This window comes from Hippopotamus amphibius, unplaced genomic scaffold (assembly GCF_030028045.1).
Source record: "Hippopotamus amphibius kiboko isolate mHipAmp2 unplaced genomic scaffold, mHipAmp2.hap2 scaffold_151, whole genome shotgun sequence".
NCBI lineage: Eukaryota > Metazoa > Chordata > Mammalia > Artiodactyla > Hippopotamidae > Hippopotamus > Hippopotamus amphibius.
This window is the reverse complement of record NW_026648303.1, coordinates 58,688-75,386: the sequence shown is the minus strand read 5'-3', so window position 1 is coordinate 75,386 and position 16,699 is coordinate 58,688. Positions and strand designations below refer to the sequence as shown.

The window sequence follows — 16,699 nt, the reverse complement described above, 5'->3', positions numbered from 1 at the left end:
TTTGAGTTGCTGAGTAGTATTTCCTGGTATGGATGCACCACAGTTTGTTAAGCTGTTCACCTATTGATAGATATTTGAATTTCTTCCAGGTTTCTTTTGCTTTAAAAAGAAATCTGCTATAACATTCATGTACTGGTTTTGTGTGGACATAGTTTTCAGTTCTCTGAGATAAAGGCTTTGGAATGTAATTTCTGGGTCCTATAACCCACTTCCTCTCCTGAAAAAAGTAGGAAATTCTTTTTTTTTTTTTTTTTTTTTTATGCAGGCCATATAAGTTTTGAGGTCCACATTGCACTGTGTTTTTTGGAGGTAAGTTTTACCAGTTATATCAATAAAGGGCTGGAATAGGAAGTCAGATCTTGTTCCATCCCATAGTTGAGGGTCCCTGGCGATCCCTCTTTCTTTTTCCCCCTGAGTAGCTCTTGGTTGAGGTAGGTACATAATGAGACCACAAGCCTGCCCATCCTTGGGTACTGGACTTTGGACTTTGGAACACAGCCCACAACCACAGTTCCTTCTTGATATCTGTGAGTTTGGCTGGGATTCCAGAGGGGAGATCATCATGAATGGGGTGAGGGGCCCATTGGAGAAATCAGAGGCCCCAGGTGTGGGAGGAAGCCTCATTTCTGCTAGGCCTGTTCAATCTGTGAAAACATGAGATAAGTAACTCCTCACTTTGTAGCCATGTTCTCTGACTGATCTCTATATCACCATCTAGAAGCAGGAACTATAAGAATCTAGTAGTAAAGTATTGTCTCACAGCCATTTCACCCCTTCATAGACACTTCCTCTTACATCATGGGGGGTGTGGCTTCTCTCCTCTCCACAGAACACAGAAGTTCAGTTTCTCCCCAAGACACACATTTGGACAGAGCAGGCTCCTCAGGCCTCCACGATGCCCATCCCTGCCTCCTGGTCCCATCCTCCTCCTCTTTGCCTGCAGCTGACTCTACTGCTTGGACTCACAGGTGAGCATTCCTTGGGGTAGAATCCCCTCTCCCTGACCACTGGACCCTCCCATGCCCCTGTACTTTTAGCGTCTGCATGTAGGTATGAGTCTTGCACCCAGGGCAGCCACAGAACACTAAGGACTGGGCATTACTGAGAGAATTAAATCAGGTACATGAGCATTTCCTCTGTGGATCCATTGCCCACAGCTTTTTATCAGAGGCACTGAAACAGATGATGCTTCAAACACCAAAAATGACGGCTTTTTGTGTATTAACTTGTCTGTTCCTCACAACATCCCAGTGTGATAGTTATGACCATTATCTCCGATTTGCCATTGCAGAAACTGAGGCGTAGGCAGGAATTTGCCCAATGTCACCTATTTAAGGCAGTGGAGCACTGGAATGCAATCCAGGCCAGAAAACTCCAGGGCTGTTTCTTTTAACCACGTTGTACTGCTCAGCTTCTCAGAGGAGGCTGATGGCAGAAAAATCAGAAAATACTGAGAAGCATCCTCACCCATCATGCCACTCAGAGAACAGCAGAATTCAAATTCTGCTGTGTGTTCTCCCAAACTTTTGTCAGTGATGTGTTGGATGGCTTCTATGTGCTAATTGTTTTTTCACTGAGCATTTAACATGTCTTATAATTTCATTAAATCCTCAAAACAACCTGTACACTAGCATGCTAGGCTACACTTTAATATATGTCTGTGGATGCATGTATTTATGTGCGTGTGTGTATGTATGTGTATGAGTGGGGGTGAGGAAGTGTTCCCAGACACACAGGATTTCAAAAACACTTCCTTATTGTTCCCCTTAATCACTTTTCAGTCTACATGAGATGAAACAAACAGATTATTAGCTTTTCCTGTCTTTCAACAATATCCTTCCTTTTCTACTTCTCTATAAATCTATGCCTTACCCTCACCCAAACTCTTAAAGCAAGAAAGCATCTCTCTTGTTAAATGAGTAGAACTTTGTGCATTGCTATCTTAGAGTCCCCTCTTCCATGCTGATAGGAATGAGGAGAAAATGAGGGGTTAAAAGACACAGAGACTCTTGTGTATATGACCTATATACCCATATCCATATATATATCTATATCTATCCCTATATCCATACCCGTATCTACAAGTATCTATATCTATATCATCAAATGCTAGTTGCAGCCTTCAGGCCTCAAGAAATCTAATGAGTAATAACTGTTCATTTTCTTGAACATTCATGCGCCAGACATTGTTGGAAATGCCCACGGCTGTTAGCTCATGTGATCATTATATCCAAGCTACATACTCTTGTCACCCCTACCTTACAGATGAGAAAATTGCACAAGGAGAATTTCAAGGTCACTCACTGGTAAATGATAAAGGTATGATTTTAACTCAAGCAATCTTATACTAGAGTTCATGATTTTAACATCGCTCTTCTTGATACTGTGGTCCTGCTTCTAGCACATGAGATTTCTGCAGCTTCTACAAATGGGTGTGTAGAAAGGTGGAGTGTGGGGAAGAGGGTTTGTGGTTTTCTTCTTTACGCTATCCTGCTGCTTGCATACATGCAAGTTCCTTTTTGTTTTCCACCAAGTCATCTCCATGGGGAACTCAGTTTCTGACATAATTTTCACAGAGATGACCCACTAAAAATAGAACTCAGTGTTTCAGGGAGATGTCACACAAGACAATTCACACATCATACATATATTTTTTGGATACGTACTATATGCCAGGAACAGTTATAGGAATATGGGATGCACTGGTGAATAAAAGTCAAAGTAGCTGCCCTCATGGTTATTTATCTCAGTGGAAGAACTGACAATAAACAATACACTTATATTTAGGTAAATAGCATAATATATTATAATGTGATAAGTGTTAGAAAAAGAAGAGAGAGGGCCTTCCTAGGTGGTGCAGTGGTTGAGAATTTGCCTGCCGATGCAGGGAACAGGGGTTCGATTTCTGCTCCAGGAAGATCCCACATTCCGCAGAGTAGCTAAGCCCGTGCACCACAACTACCGAGCCTGCGCTTTAGAGCCTGTGAGCAACAACTATTGAGCCCATGTGCTGCAACTATTGAAGCCCACGCACCTAGAGCCAGTGTTCTGCAACAAGAGAAGTCACGGCAATAAGGAGCCTGCGCAGCACAACGAAGAGTAGCCCCCACTCACCGCAACTAAAAAGAAAGCCCGTACATAGCAAAAAAGACCCAACACAGTCAATAAAATAAATAAATAAATAAATAAATAAATTTTTAAAAAAAAGAAGAGAGAGAAGCTGGATAAGAGAATTGGGAGAATCTGTAGGATGGGATACATTTTAAACCTGGTAGTCTTGAGTGGGTATCCCTGAGAAGGGGAAATGTAAGCAAAGATTGAAAGACTATTCTAGAGTGAGCCATGTGGTTATCTGGGGGAGGACGCTTCCTGTCATGAAACAGCAGGTGCAAAGGTCCTGAGAGTAGAATCATCCTCCTGTGTGGAAGGATTTGGGCTTTTGCTCTGAGTGAAATCATTGCCTTTGCGATGTTTTAAAGAGAGAAGTGATATAAGTTTTAATTTATTCTGGAATTTGTTTGAATACTAGAATAGGCTAAAGAGGACACAGACAGAGATAACGAGAGCATTTGAGGTCATTGCATTCATGCAAAAAAGTAAAAGTGGCTTGCACCTGAAAAGTAGTTAGTAGAGATAAGAGAAAGAGTTCAGCTTCTGGATGCACGCTGAAGAGGAGGCAACAGGATTTTCTGATGTGTAGGATTTGGGGTGGGAGAGAAAGCCTCCAAAGTTTTGAGACCTGAGCATCTGGAAGAAGAAATGTGGCTCAGCCGAGATACAGAGGGTGTGGGGGAAGTTCAGTTCCGTTTTAGGTGTGTTAACATTGAGATGTTTATTTCTATCTGAAGAACGTGATGAGTGGATAGTTGGATATACAAGTCCAGAGTTCAGAGGAAAGGTCTGGACCAGAGAAGTAATATGAGAACTATAGATACACAGATTGTAAAGTTTTTGCTATCGCCTGGCTCCTCTCAATGCCCTGATCCCTCTTCTCTCCTCCCTCCTCCTCTCCCTCCATTTTGCCCTCCAAAGTTCTTTCCTATTTCTTCCCATTTTCATCTTAGCAGTTCAACTCCCCCAACCTCAATCTCCTCCAGACTTAAAGACCCAAACCATCTGACGTTGTTGACATATCACAGGCACCTGCCCTGTAATAGCATGGGCCCTCCCTAGGTGGCATGTTTGGTTAGAAATAGTGGTTAGTGGGTGAGTTTACTAGTTCACACTCTGCAAAGGTGAACCACACATTTTCTCCCTAAGGAGAAAGTACAAAGGATTTGTTTGTGGTGCCACAACAGCCTGTTCCTCTGGTTTATATCCCTGTAATTTAATAGGACATTTCAAATAAGAAGGAATATACTCATATTTCCCTGTATCTGGGAGAAACTGAGTAGTCAGGGGGGCAGTGAACTCAACCTGGGAAACTTGCACCTGTAGTTAAATAATTGGCCCAGTGGTGACTTATGGCTCTTCAACTCATAACTCACTGTCCACACATAGTCAACCACCCATAGTTGTTTTCAAAACACGTTTTTTGAGTTTCTTTCCTTGCTTTTATTGTTTGTCTCCATGGTTCTATCTCCCCATTCACCTATAGGTTTCTCCAGTGTATAAACCTTTAGATCCACACATTTCAGTTTCCTTGAGCCCTTTAGTGCAATTCAAAGGCTCTACATGGGGCAGTCACCTTGTTTAGATTCACATTTTTTTATTGTGGTAAAATATACATAAGACAAAATTAACCATTTTAACTATTTTGAAGGCTACACAGTGGCACTAAGTACCTTGTTGTGAAGGCATCACCAGTATACATTTCCAGAACTTTTTCAACATCTGTAGCAGCAACTCTGTATCCATTAAACTATAACTCCCCTTTCTCCTTGCCTGCAGCCACTGGTAACCCCTATCCTTTTTTCTCTGCGAATTTGCCAATTCTATGTACTTCATATAAGTGGAATCACCTATATTCCTTTTGTATCTGGCTTATTTCAATGAGTATATTTTTAACGTTCATCCATGCTGTAAAAGGTGTCAGAATATCATTGCTTTTTAGGGCTGAAATATACTTTATTGTATCTATCTATTTATATATCTATCATCTATCTATTATCTGTCTATCTATCTATATCACATTTTGTTTATCCATTCACCTATTGATGGAATTTTGGATTGTTTATACTACACATTTTTATTGAAATATAGGTGCTTTACAATATTGCATAAGTTAAAGTTGTATAATATAGTGATCCACAATTTTTAAAGATTATACCCCATTTATACTTATTGTAAAATATTGGCTATATTCGTGGTGTTGTATTATACATCCTTGTAGCTTAATTTATACATAATGTTTTGTATCTCTTAACCTCTACCACTGTATGGCCCCTCCCACCTTCCCTCTCCCCACTGGTAACCACTAATTTGTTCTCTACATCTTTGAGTCGGTTCTGTTTGTTATATTAAGTAGTTTGTTGTATTCTTTAGATTCCACAAGCAAGTGATATCATACAGTATTTGTGTCTGTCTGGCTTATTTATCTTAGCACAATATCTTCCAAGTTCATCTGTGTTGCTGCAAATGGCAAAATTTCATTTTCTTTTATGGCTGAGATGTATTCCATTTTATACACACACATACACACACACACAAACACACACCCCTCACATTTTCTTTATCCATTCATCTGTTGATGAAATTTTCAGTTGTTTCTACTGCCTTTTGGTATTGTGAATAATGGTGCTATGAACATTGATGAACAATTGTATGCTTGAATTCCTGCTTTTAGTTATTTGGGGTATACAACTAAGAGTGGAATTATTGGATCATATGGTAAATTCCATTTTATGGTTAATTAAAAAAAAAACACAGTTAAAAACAAACAAACAAACAAACAAACAAAAAACCACTAGTGTTTCCACAGAGACTCCACCATTTTTGACTCCTATTAACAATGCACAGGGGTTTCAATTTCTCAACATCTTTGCCAACACTTATTTTCAAGTTTTCAATTTTTTATTTTGTTTTGTTTTGTTTTTGCTGACAGCTATCCTATAGGATATGTAGGGGTATCTCATTGTGATTTTAGTTTGCATTTTTCCAATTATTAGTGATGTTGAGCATCATTTCACATGCTTATTGACCATCTGTATATCTTCTTTGGAGAAATGTCTATTCTTTTGTTCATTTTTAAATTAAGTTGCTTATTATTTTGTTGCTGAAGAGTAGGACAAAATATTCTGGATAGAAATCCCTTATGAGATATAGGCTTTGCAAATGTTTTTTCCTCATTCAGTAAATTATCTTTTCACTCTCTTGATAGTATCTTCTGAGGCAGGAAAGTTTTACTCTTGATGAGGTCCAATTTCTATATTTTTATTCTGTTGGTTTTGGTGTCATATCGAAGAAATTATGGTGAGATTCAATGTCATGAAGTGTTTCACCTGTGGCTTTTTCTCAGAATTTTGCAGTTGTAGCTCTTACATTTCGTTTTTTGATTATGTTCAGTTCATTTTAGTATATGGTATCAGGTAACGATCTAGTTTTATTCTTTTGCATGCGAATATCAAGTTTCTCCACATTCGTGTATTGAAAAGACTGTTCTTTGCCCATTGAACGGTCTTGGCCCCTTATTAAAAATCAGTTGACTATATATGTGAGGGTTTATTTCTAGGCTCTCTATTCATTTCCATTGGTCTATATATCTTTCCTAATGTCAATACCACACTATTTTGATTCTTGTAGTTTCGTATTAAGGTTTTAAATCTGGAAGTGTGAGTCCCCAAGCTATATGCTTCTTTTTCAAGATTGTTTGCTGATTTTAGGTTCCTTGAGATTTCACATGAATTTAGAATGGGGTATTCTATTTCTGCAAAAAAATGTCTTTGGGATTTGAATAGGGATTGTATTGATTGCTGTAGTTTCTTCAGGTCAATTGACATTTTAACAACATTAAGTATCAGAATGGATAATAGGATTGTTTTTCACTTACTTATACCTTGTTTAATTTCTTTCAGCAATGTTTTGTACTTTTTTGATGCACAAGGCTTTCATTTCCATGGAGAAACTTACTCCTAAGTATTTCATAGTTTTTGTAGCTATTAAAAATGAAATTGCTAGCTTCACTTCCTTTTTAGATTTTTTGTCACGACTGTATAGAAAAGCAACTGATTTTTGTGTGTTGAGCTTATATTTCAAAAATTTGCTGTATTTATTTATTAGCTCTAACACTTCTTAATGTTGGAATCTTTGGAATTGCTTCATAAAAATCATGTCATGTACAAGAAAGGTAGTTTTACATTTTCCTTTCCGATCTGAATTATTTTCTGTATTTTTCCTGGCTGACTGCTTTTGTTGGAACTTCCAGTATTATGTTGACTACAAGTGGCAAAAATGGACATCCTTGTCCTGTTCCTGATCTTAGGGAAAAGCTTTCAGAATTTCACCATCAAGTAGGCTGTTCAGTGTGGGTTTTTCATATGTGACTTCTTTTGGGGGGCAATTTTCCATCTATTCCTAGTTTATTGGCCGGTTTTATTATAGAAAATGTTGACTTTTGTTAAATGCTTGTTGTGCATCAGTTGAGATGATCTGTTTTTTTCTCTTTATTCTATTAAAATGTTAAAATGCATTGTTTGATTTTCATATGTTGAACCATTTTTACAATCAATCCTAGTTGTTCATGGTGCATAATTCTTTAAGTATTCTATTGAATTAGACTTGATAACATTTTGTTGATGATTGTTGCATCAAAATTTATAAAAGATATTGGTCTGTGTTTTCTTGTTATGCCTTTGTCTCACTTTTATATCAGAATAATGCTGAGAATGAGTTTTAATAGGACTCTGAAAAAGTTAAGAAGTCTTCCTACCTCTTCAATTTTTTGGAAAAGTTTGAGGAGGAATAACGTTAGTCCTCTTTAAAGGTTTAGAAGAATTCACCAGGGAAGACACTTGCTACTTGACCTTTTTTTATTACAAGGTTTTTGATTATTGATTGAATCTCATTGCTAATTATATGTCTACTATGATTTTCTGTTTCTTCAAAATTCAGCCGTGGTGTTTTGTATTTCCAGGAATTTTTCCATTTTACCTAGGTTATCCTCTATTTTGGTGTTTAAAGGTTTGTAGTGCTCTTTTATAATTCCTTGTATTTTGATAAAATTATCAGTATGTTCTTATTTCTGACTTTAATTATTTGGGTTTTCTCTCGCTCTCTTTATTTTCTTTGTCAATCTAGCTAAAGTTTTGTGAATTGTGTAAATCTTTTTGTAGAACCACTCTTGGTTTTCTTGATTTTCTCTTTTGTTTTTCCATTCAGATTTTACTTTTCTCTTCACTAATCTGGATGTTTTTCTTTTTTTTTTTTTCCGTTTGAGGTTTACTTTGCTCTTTTTCTCTAGTTTCTTATGGTATAAAGTTACTGATTTGTGATCTTTTTCTTAAATGTCCGCATTACCAGCCATAAATTTCCCTTTAGGGCTTCTTTTGTGTATCTCAAACATATTGGTATTATATGTTTATGTTTTCATTTGTCTCCAGGCATTCCCTAATTCCCCTAATGATTTCTTCTTTGGCATGTTGATTTTTAAAGAGAATGTTGTTTGGTTTCTATGTACCTGTGAATATTTTATTTCTCTTTTGTCATTGATCTAGTTTAATTTTATGTAATGTTTGACCAATGGGCTGCTTGAATAGCCCTTCTTCAGATTCCAATAATTTGTCTTCTTATTCATCCTGTGTTGCAATGAAACATGCAGAGTTTTTTTGATATGGCAACTGACTTCTGTAACTATCAGGGCAGATGTGTGTGGTAGACAGAATCTAGCCCACAACATTGGAGGAGCAATCAAGATTGTGGTATAGTAGGATGTGTAGCTCATCTCCTCCCACAAATATATCAAGAACACATCTACATGTGGAATGATTCTCATAGAATATCTACTTAATATCTACTTAATGAAGACCTCAGAATTCTGAAAGAGCAAGAAAATCTCCATGCAACCAGGAAGGACAAAAGAAAAAAGAAAAAAAAAGGAAAGTGAGAAAGGAGTCTGATGGGACCTGTGTCTCTGGGAGGCAGCTGTGAAAGAGGAAAAGCTCCAGTGCTCTGGGAAGTCCCCTCACTGGTGGGGAGATCACTCGGGACACATGGGGAGCTTCGTAGCCTCAGAGGAGAACACAGCAACCAGTTTGCAGCAGCTAGAACAGAGAGAGACCTGCACAGATTGTCAGTGCAACTGCTTGGATTACCCAGCCTGAAATGTTTGTCTGCTTGTACAGGTGGGGGCTGGGTTTGAAGCTCAGTATTCAGAGATCAAATCCTGGGAAAGGACTGGGGTTGGGCTGTGGGGAAACAGCCTGAAAATCTGGAGTCTGGTGCAGGCTCACCTGTGCATATAGGTGGAGGAAGCCTGGACTGCCTTAGAGGACATGCACCATTGTTTGCTGGGTGCATGAGGGGAGGGGGTGGGACCCTCCATTGTAGCCTTTTTCCCTGCATGCACTCTCAGGCTGCAGGACACCGCCTACATGAGCTTCAGGAGCTATCACCAGTCACAGCAGGCACCAGCCACTTTCTTCAGAAGTGGCTGGGAGTCCCTGGCCCCACCCCTCCCCACTTTAGGAGCAGTCACAAGGAGCAGCATGAGCTACCTACCTCCAGCCTTTGGGCTTTAGGAGCGGTGGTCATGACCATTGCTACTGCCCTCAAAGACTCCAGAAGTGGTTGCACGCCAGCTCCACTCCCACTGCAGGCTCTGGGGGTACACATGATCTACCGTGGCCACCAAGAACCCCAGGACTAGGCACCAGACACTACATCTGCACACCCCCATCAAGGGAATAAGGTTGGCAAGTGCTGAGGAAAGAGGTGACAGGCATGCATTCTAAAAGCAGCCCTCGCACCAAATATTAAATCCACACAAGCTACACAGGGACACTCTCATGTATAAATAGCACTGCAGGGCCACAGTAGATAATTGGTTCTCCTCAACTCACAGAATAAGAGAAATATAAGTACAATGAGGAAGCAGAGGAACCACTCCCAGGTAAAAGATAAAGGACTGCCCCTGAAAAAACAAACAATGATACAGACCTCTTTTAATCTAATAGACACCAATTTCAAAAAGAAGATAACGAAAATACTGAAGGAATTAAGAAAGACTCTCAGCAGAAATGCAGAATACTATAAAGAGGAACTAGAAACTATGGAAAGGAACCAAGAAAAATTAGAAATCTCATTTGTTGAGAGAAAAACTGAACTAAAGGCAATGAATAACAGAATGGATAATGCAGACGAATGAATAAGTGATCTGGAAGACAGAAAAATGGAAATCACCCAATCAAGACAGCAGACAGAAACTCAAATGAAAACAAAAAATGAAGCCAATATAAGCGACCCATGGGATAATATAAAGCAGGCATCAATCTATGCACAACAGGGATTCCAGAAGGCGAAGAAAGAGAAAAGGGGATCAAAAATGTATTTGAAGGAATTAGGGCTGAAGACTTCCCAAAAGTAAAGAAGGAAACAGAGACTCAGGTACAGGAAACACAGAGGGCCCCAAATAAGGTAAACCCAAAGAGACCTACATCAAGACATATTCTAAAATAAATTGCAAATTTAAAGATAAAGAGAGGATTCTAAAGGCAGCAAGAGGAAAAAAAGGTGTTAATTACAAGAGAACCCCCATAACGCTATCAGCTGATCTCTCTACAGAAATGTTGCAGGCCAGAAGGCAGTGACAAGATACATTCAAAGTCCAGAAAGGGAAAAATCTGCAATCTAGGATATTCTACCCTGCAAGATTATCATTTAGCATAGCAGGAGAGAGAAAGAATTTCTTAGGCAAGGGAAAGCTAAAAGAATACAGCAATACCAAACCTATCCTAAAGCAAATAGTGACAGGATTTCTCTAAATAGAAAAGAAATAAGAATATATAGGAATGAGCAAATCACACCTGGAAAGCAAATCACCTAAATAAGGTGGCACACAGATTAAAAAAATCAAAAAATTTCCATGAAAGTGATGATAACCATAAAGAACAGCAAAATGATGAACATGAAGATGTAAAAGAAGACATCAAAATCGTCAAGTGTGGGGGAGGGGGGTTAGAAAACATACATTTTTTAATTTTCTAGACTATGTTTCTATATGACCACCCGTTTAAGGCAAGCAGACATAGGAGGGATTCACATACTTGAACAACAGGGTAGCCACAAATCAAAAACACACAATAGATTCACAAAAAGCAAAAAGAAGAGAACATAAGTATACTAGGAAAGGAAATCATGAATTCACAAAAGGAAAGACAAAAAGGAAAAGAAAAGGGCAACGAAGAAATACAAAATCAATGGGAAAATAAGGCTTAAAATGGCAATAAATACATATCTATCAATAATTACCTTAGATATCAATAGAATGAATGCTTCAATAAAATGACACAGAGTGGCAAAGTGGATAAAACAACAGAAGCCTACAATACACTGCCTACAAGAGACCCACTTTAGGGCAAAGGACACACATGGATAGAAAGTTAGGGGTGGAAAAAGATGCTTCATGCAAACAGAAATGACAAGGAAGCAGGGGTTGCAGTCCTCATATCAGAGAAAATGGACTTTAAAACAAAGGACATAAAGACTGACTCTATATAATAATAAAAGAATCAATACAAGAAGAGGGTTGTACACTTGTCAACATATATGCACCTAATATAGGTGGACCCAGATACATAAAACCAATACTAACAGCTATTAGGGGAGAAATTGGTGGAAATCCAATAATTGTAGGAGACTTTACCACCCCACTCACATCACTGGAGAGATCTAAACAGAAAATCAATAAGGCAACAGAGAATCTAAATGATACAAAAGAACAGTTAAACCCAATTGACATTTTCAGGATATTACATCCAAAAGAAAAAAAAAAGCAGAATACACATTCTTTTGAAGTGCACATGGAACGTTCTCTACAACTGACCACATATTGGAGCACAAAGGAAGCACCAACAAATTTCAGAGTATAGAAATTATCTCAAGCATCTTTTCTGATGACAAAGGCAAGAAATAAGAAATCAAACACAGAAAAAGGAAATGAGAAAAAGAATTACACGGAGGCCAAACAACATGCTACTAAAAAACCAATGGGGCAAAGATGAAATCAAAGAGGAAATTTAAAAACAAATGCCTTGAGACAAATGACAATGAAAACAGTAGCATACAAAATCTATGGGATGTAGCAAAAGAAGTCCCTAGAGGTAGGTTCACAGTAATACATGCCATCATCAAAAAAATAAGAAAAATCTCAAGTAAACACCCTAACTTACAACTTAGAAGATGTAGAAAAAGACATTCAAAGTGAGCAGAAAGAAGGAAATATTAAAGATCAGAGAGGACATAAAATAGAGATTAAAAACTATAACAAAAAAAATCAATAAAACAAAGAGCTGGTTCTTTGAAAGAGTAAACAAGATTGACAAACCTCTGTCCAGGCTCACCAAGAAGAAAAGAGAGAACCCAAATAAACAAAATAAGAAATGAAAATCAAATATAACAACAAATGCCACAAATATAAAAATAAAACATAACAACAATTGCCACAGAAAGACAAAAATCCATAAGGCAATACTATGAACAATTATATGCCAACACATTCCATAACCTAGAAGAAATGGGCAAGTTTCTAGAAACATGCAGCCCACCAAAACTGAACCAAGAAGAAATAGATAATAAATATTTGAATAGACCAATCACTAGAGGTGAAATAGAATTTGTAATTTAAAACTCCCTACAGACAAAAGTCTAGGACCAGATGGCTTCACAGGCAAATTCTACCAAGCATACAAAGAGGAATGTATACTGATCCTTCTCAAACTCTTCCAAAAAATTGAAGAGGAGGGAACACTCCCAAAGACATTCTATGAGATTACCATCACCCTGATACTAAAACCAGACAAGGACACCACCAAAAAAGAAAATTACCAGCCAATATCTTTGATGAATACAAATGCAAAAATTCTCCACAAAATATTAGCAAACTGAATCCAACAACACATAAAAAAATCATGCACCACAAACAAGAGGGATTCATCCCAAGTTCAACAGGAGGATTCAACATACACAAATCAATCAATGTGATACACCACATCTGAATCTTTGACAAAGGAGGCAAGAATATGCAATGGGAGAAAGATGGTCTCTTCAGCAAGTGGTGTTGGGAAAGTTGGACCATCACACATAAATTAACGAAGTTAGAGCACACCCTTTCACCATACAGAGAAATAGACTCAAAATAGCTTAACAACGTAGAGACATGACACCATAAAACTCCTAGAAGAGATCATAGGAAAAATATTCTCAGACATTAACTGTAGCAATGTTTTCTTAGGGCAGTCTCCCAAGGCAATAGAAACAAAACCAAAAATAAACAAATGCCAACTGTAAAATAGTCAGTGGGAAGTTGATGTATAACAAACGGAGTCCAATTCGAGGATGGAAGATGCCTTAGAGGACTGGGGTGGGGAGGGTGGGGGGGACTCGAGGTGGGGGGAGTCAAGGAAGGGAGGGAATACGTGTATAAAAACAGATGATTAAACCTGGTGTACCCCCCAAAAAATAAAAAAAAAATTAAAAAAAAAATAAACAAATGGGACCTAACCAAGCTTATAAGGTTTTGCAGAGAAAAAGAAACCAAAAAATACAAAAAGACGATGTACAGAATGGGAGAAAATATTTGCAAATTATGTGAGCAATAAGGGCTTTATTTCCAAAATATGCAAACAGCTCATACAACTTAATAACAAAAACAACAAAACCAACAACCCAATAGAAAAATGGGCAGAAGACCTAAGCAGACATTTCTACCAAGAAGAAATACAGTGGCCAATCGGTATATGAAAAGATGCTCGCTAATTATTAGAAAAATGCAAATCAAAACTAAAATGAGATACCACCTCACTCACCCCACCTCACCTCACTCTGGTCAGAATGGCCTTCCTTAAAAGCTCTAACAGACAACAAATGCTGGAAAGGATGTGAAGAACAGGGAACTCTCCTACACTCTTGTTGGGAATGTAAGTTGGTAAAGCCACTATGGAAAATAGCATGGAGGTTCCTCAGAAACCTTGCCGTATGATACAGCAATCTGATTCCTGGGCAAATATCCAGCAAAACTCTTATCCAAAAAGTTACATGCACCCCAATTCATAGCAGCAGTTTTGCAGTAGCTAAGACATGGAAACAACCTAAAAGTCCATTTGACAGATGAATGGATAAAGAATAGGTGAGAATAATGAAAATAAAGTCAAGAATCAACAAATGGGAACTAATGAGACTTAAAAGCTTTTGCACAGCAAAAGAAACCGTAAAGAAGGCAAGAAGACAACCCTCAGAATCGGAGAAAATACTCGCCAACGAAGCAACGGACAAAGGATTCATCTCCAAAATATACAAGCAGCTCATGAAGCTTAATACCAAAAGTGCAAATAACCCAATCCACAAATGGGCGGAAGACCTAAATAGACATTTCTGCAAAGACATACAGATGGCTAACAACCACATGAAAAGATGCTCAACATCACTAATCATTAGAGAAATACAAGTCAAAGCCACGATGAGGTATCACCTCACACTGGTCAGAATGGCCATCATCAAAACATCTAGAAACAATAAATGTTGGAGAGGGTGTGGAGAAAAGGGAACTCTCCTGCACTGTTGGTGGGAATGTAAGTTGGTATAGCCACTATGGAAAACAGTTTGGAGGTTCCTTAAAAAAGTACAAATTTAACTACCATAGGATCCAGTCATCCCACTCCTGGGCATATACCCAGAAAACCATAATTCAAAAAGAAACATGTACCAGAATGTTCATTGCAGCACTATTTACAATAGCCAGGACATGGAAGCAACCTAAATGCCCATCAACAGATGAATGGATAAAGAAGATGTGGCACATATATACAATGGAATATGACTCAGCCATAAAAGGAATGAAATGGAGCTATATGTAATGAGGTGGATAGACCTAGAGTCTGTGATACACAGTGAAGTAATCCAGAAAGAGTAAAACAAATACTGTATGTTAACACATATTTCTGGAACCAAAAAATAAAAAAATAAAAAATAAATTAAAAAGGTACTGATGAACCCAGTGACAGGGCAAGAATAAGGATGCAGATGCAGAGAATGGACTGGAGTACATGGGGTTGGGGAGTCGGGGGGCGAAGGGGAAGCTGGGATGAAGTGAGAGAGTAGCATAGACATATATACACTACCAACTCTAAAATAGATAGCTAGTGGGAAGTTGCTGTATAACAAAGGGAGATCAACTCAATGATGGGTGATGCCTTAAAGGGCCAGGACAGGGAGGGTGGGAGGGAGTGGCAAGAGGGAGGGGATATGGGGATATATGTATAAATACAGCTGATTGACTTTGGTATATCTCAAAAGCTGGTACAAGAGTGTAAAGAATTTATATTCCAATAAAGAGCTTAAAAAATCAATTAATGTAAATCATCACATCAACAAGTTATAAAGCAACATTACATCATTATATGAGATGCTGAAAACCCATATGACAAAATCTAATATCCATTATTTGTTATTAAAAACTCTCAGTAAACTGAGATTAATGGGAAACATCCTCAATTGGATAATAAATATATACAAAAAACCTATAGCAAACATCATCTTAATGATGAGAAACTAGAGTTTCTCCTATTAAGATCAGGAAAAAGGCAAAAATTTCACTCTCAACACTTTTTCAACATTTTACTGAAAGTCCTAGATAATTCAATAAGACAAGAAAAATTTTATAAAGGTTTACTGATTGAGAAGGAAGAAATAAAATTGTGTTTGTTTGCAGATGACATAACCATCTACACAGAAAAGCTGTAAGAATTCACAAAAAAACCCTCCTGGAATTAAGAAGGAATTATAGCAAGATTGCAGAAAACAAGGTTAATACACAAAAGTCAAGCACTTTCTTGTATGCCAGCAGTAAACAATTGAAATTTGAAATCAAAAACACAATACAACTTACATTAGCATCCCCCAAATGAAGTACTTCAGTATAAATCTAACAAAACATGTATGAGATCTATATGAGGAAAACTGTAAAACTCTGATGAATGAAATCCACGAAAATATAAATAAATAGAAAGATAGTCCATGTTTAGGAATAAGAAGACTCAATATTGTCAAAGTGTCAATCCTTACCTACTGAATCTATATATTCAGGGTACTTTCAATCAAAATCCTAGCATGTTATTTTGCAGATGTCAAAAACTTGATTCTAAAGTGATGTGAAAGACACAGATTCGCCAACATGATATTGAAGAAAAACAAAGTTGGAAAACTGACACTACCTGACTTCAAGAACTATTAGAAAGCAACAGTAATCAAGACAGTGTGGTATTAGCAAAGTAATAGAAAAATAGATCAAAAACAGAAAAATGGAACAGAATAGAGAGCACAGACATAGACCTACATAGAAAAGTCAACTGATCTTTGAAAAAGGAGCTAAGGCAATACAATGGAGGAAAGACAGTGCTTTCAAAAATTGGTACTGGAACAATTGCACATTCACATGCAGAAAAAAAAAAAAAGAGTCTAGACATAGACCTTACACATTTCACAAAAATTAACTCTAAATGGATTATATACCTAAATGTAAAATGCAAAAATATAAAACTCCCAGAAGACA

At 37.6% G+C, this 16,699-nt stretch overlaps 1 protein-coding gene across 1 annotated transcript in view; it reads left to right on the top strand.

Annotated features, from left to right (window-relative positions):
* The first annotated feature begins 895 nt into the window (after window positions 1–895).
* LOC130843083 (signal-regulatory protein beta-1-like) overlaps window positions 896–16,699 on the top strand; it is a 31,643-nt gene continuing 15,839 nt past the window's right edge. Inside the window, exon 1 of the mRNA XM_057719738.1 lies at window positions 896–968. Coding sequence (XP_057575721.1) covers window positions 896–968 — 73 coding nt within the window. The remainder of the gene's footprint in view (window positions 969–16,699) is intronic.